At 43.1% G+C, this 2,113-nt stretch overlaps 1 protein-coding gene across 1 annotated transcript in view; it reads left to right on the forward strand.

Annotated features, from left to right (window-relative positions):
* LOC119918261 (vegetative cell wall protein gp1-like) overlaps positions 1-2,113 on the forward strand; it is a 3,283-nt gene continuing 1,170 nt past the window's right edge. Inside the window, exon 1 of the mRNA XM_038738911.1 lies at positions 1-55. Coding sequence (XP_038594839.1) covers positions 1-55 — 55 coding nt within the window. The remainder of the gene's footprint in view (positions 56-2,113) is intronic.

The following is a 2,113-nucleotide window of genomic DNA, read 5'->3' on the forward strand; positions in this document are numbered from 1 at the left end:
ATGATGAGAGGCTGCTCCAGCAGACCCAAGCTCACACAGAACCAGGGCAGAGCGGGTAAGAGACGCCGCGTTGGGGGGCTTTAACAGAGCCGTGCATGCGGGAGCTTAAAAGTGTGCATCTTTAACAGACGGAGAGGGTTCGTGCAGCCCTTGAAGACGTAAACAACAGGCGACGTGCTGCGCGGTGTGTTGGCGCTGTCACCGAGACCTTTACCCTACATAGTGCTAACTACAGGCAGCAATCCTAGTTTTTATTTATTTATTTTTTCTTACAGTGGCCATGCCTTGTTTATAACAGCAGCAGTTGTGCGTTAACACAGGACGAAGAGCCAGACGGGTGTTTTGGTGGCTGCTGCAGAAACATGTAGGCTAAAAAACCCAATCTATCCCACAATCTAATTGCTTCGTGCAGACTGGAGCTGATCTGCCAGGTTTCCTCTCAGTTATTAATAGGCTATTATTGTTGCCATGTTCCACACACGGATCATGCTGGACATGCCGTTGCAGTTAATGGTTTGCGTTTTCTGGCTGTTTGTTTGTGTTTGTGGCTGTTGCTCATGTTGGGCTGCGATGCAAGGCATTTAATCCATGTCTTCTAAACGCTGCTCCACGAGCCTCTCCACGTGGGTGAATGCTAGTTTGAGTGTATAATGTTAACATACTATATTGGGAAATGACTTGTCCGGTACTAACGTTACAGGCTAAGGGCTGTTAGCTGCAATCAAAGTCTGGCAGCTTCTGGGAGGTGGAGGAGGAGCACACAGATCTGCTTCCTGTTCATGTTCCAGTGTGCAGCATGCAAGACACCTCATTTACCCTCTCTGGGAACTGACATTTTTCACAGTTCACAAATCAATGCACAGCGTGCCTGCTGCTGTTTCTGAAAGGCTACCCAAGCTTAATGCAGATAAGATAAGCTACTTTAAATAGCCCACCAAATAATAACCTTGTGTTGCCTAACCGGCCTTTACAGGATGTGCCAAGGTTTGTAAGGGTTTTTCACAACTCTGCACTGCTGTGTGTTTATATTAGCCAGCTGAAAAAGCTAAAAATACATCCCTAGCATGAGTTCGTGTGCCATTTATTTGTGGACATGATGAACTTGATATAAATTATATAGTCTACTAGCAGTCAGGGAATTTGAGAGCTATTTAATTAGAAAACCTCCATTTCACCATATTTAGGTCAAGGGCCCTGTTACTGCACCACCAGAATGACTCTAAAGCTTAATATAATCAGTGCATCAGATAGCCCATGAGGAACAGTTAACAGATAGGCCTCTTAACCTGAAAATGTACAGTGACTTACCACTATATCAGGCACAACTGTGCAGTGCAGTCCATCACCTCTGCAAAATATCCTGTCTGTGGAAAGCTTATAATGTTCGTTTTTGTTGGGCTTATCTCTGTGGTCATTTCTTAGGCCATTGTGATGGTGGTGGAGTCGTACTCAGCTGCATTCATTTGAAAGGCACTCTGTTCAGAGGACAGAATATTAAACACCTTTGTACAAATTCTCCGGCACCTTGCACTGGACAAAATCTGCCTTACAGGTGTTTCCTGTAAACTGGCAGTACCCAGGTCAACACAACACACACACAAAAAGGGGAGAGTAATGCTGCCACCTCATGGAGATTGTCAGCTCATGTGTAAGAAAGTGTCTGTAAGAAAATGTGTTCTTATTTACACCTGTGCCTTTCCTGCTGTGACATGTTAAAATGCCCGCTGCTTATGGCATTTTTTTTTAGAATTAGCTGTTAGAAATGCTCAAAAGGAAAAGTTTACTTCAAACAGAATCAATACTTTGTAGTCTGTCCTCATGACACACCGCAAGTTGTCTCGTTCAGTTCTTCCTTTTTCAAAACACAGTGACTCACAGATGTTTCTTGTGTGACTGAAAGCCATTTTCCACATTTAGAAACAAGCTCATACATTTGACTTAAATGATCTGAAGACCAAAAAACATCAGCACAGTTTAGATGATTAATTGTGTTGTTTGTAAGAACTGGTTGGTTGATTTCAGATTGATTGATTGATTCCTTAATTCATTCATTCACTGAGCATTTTGGTGAGTGAATCAACCCTTATTGATGAAGAAAGTTTCAGGAAACTCA

The sequence above is a fragment of the Micropterus salmoides genome, unplaced genomic scaffold, assembly GCF_014851395.1.
Source record: "Micropterus salmoides isolate LMB-PRFRI ecotype aquatic unplaced genomic scaffold, ASM1485139v1 Ms_hic_scaffold_10, whole genome shotgun sequence".
Taxonomy (NCBI): domain Eukaryota; kingdom Metazoa; phylum Chordata; class Actinopteri; order Centrarchiformes; family Centrarchidae; genus Micropterus; species Micropterus salmoides.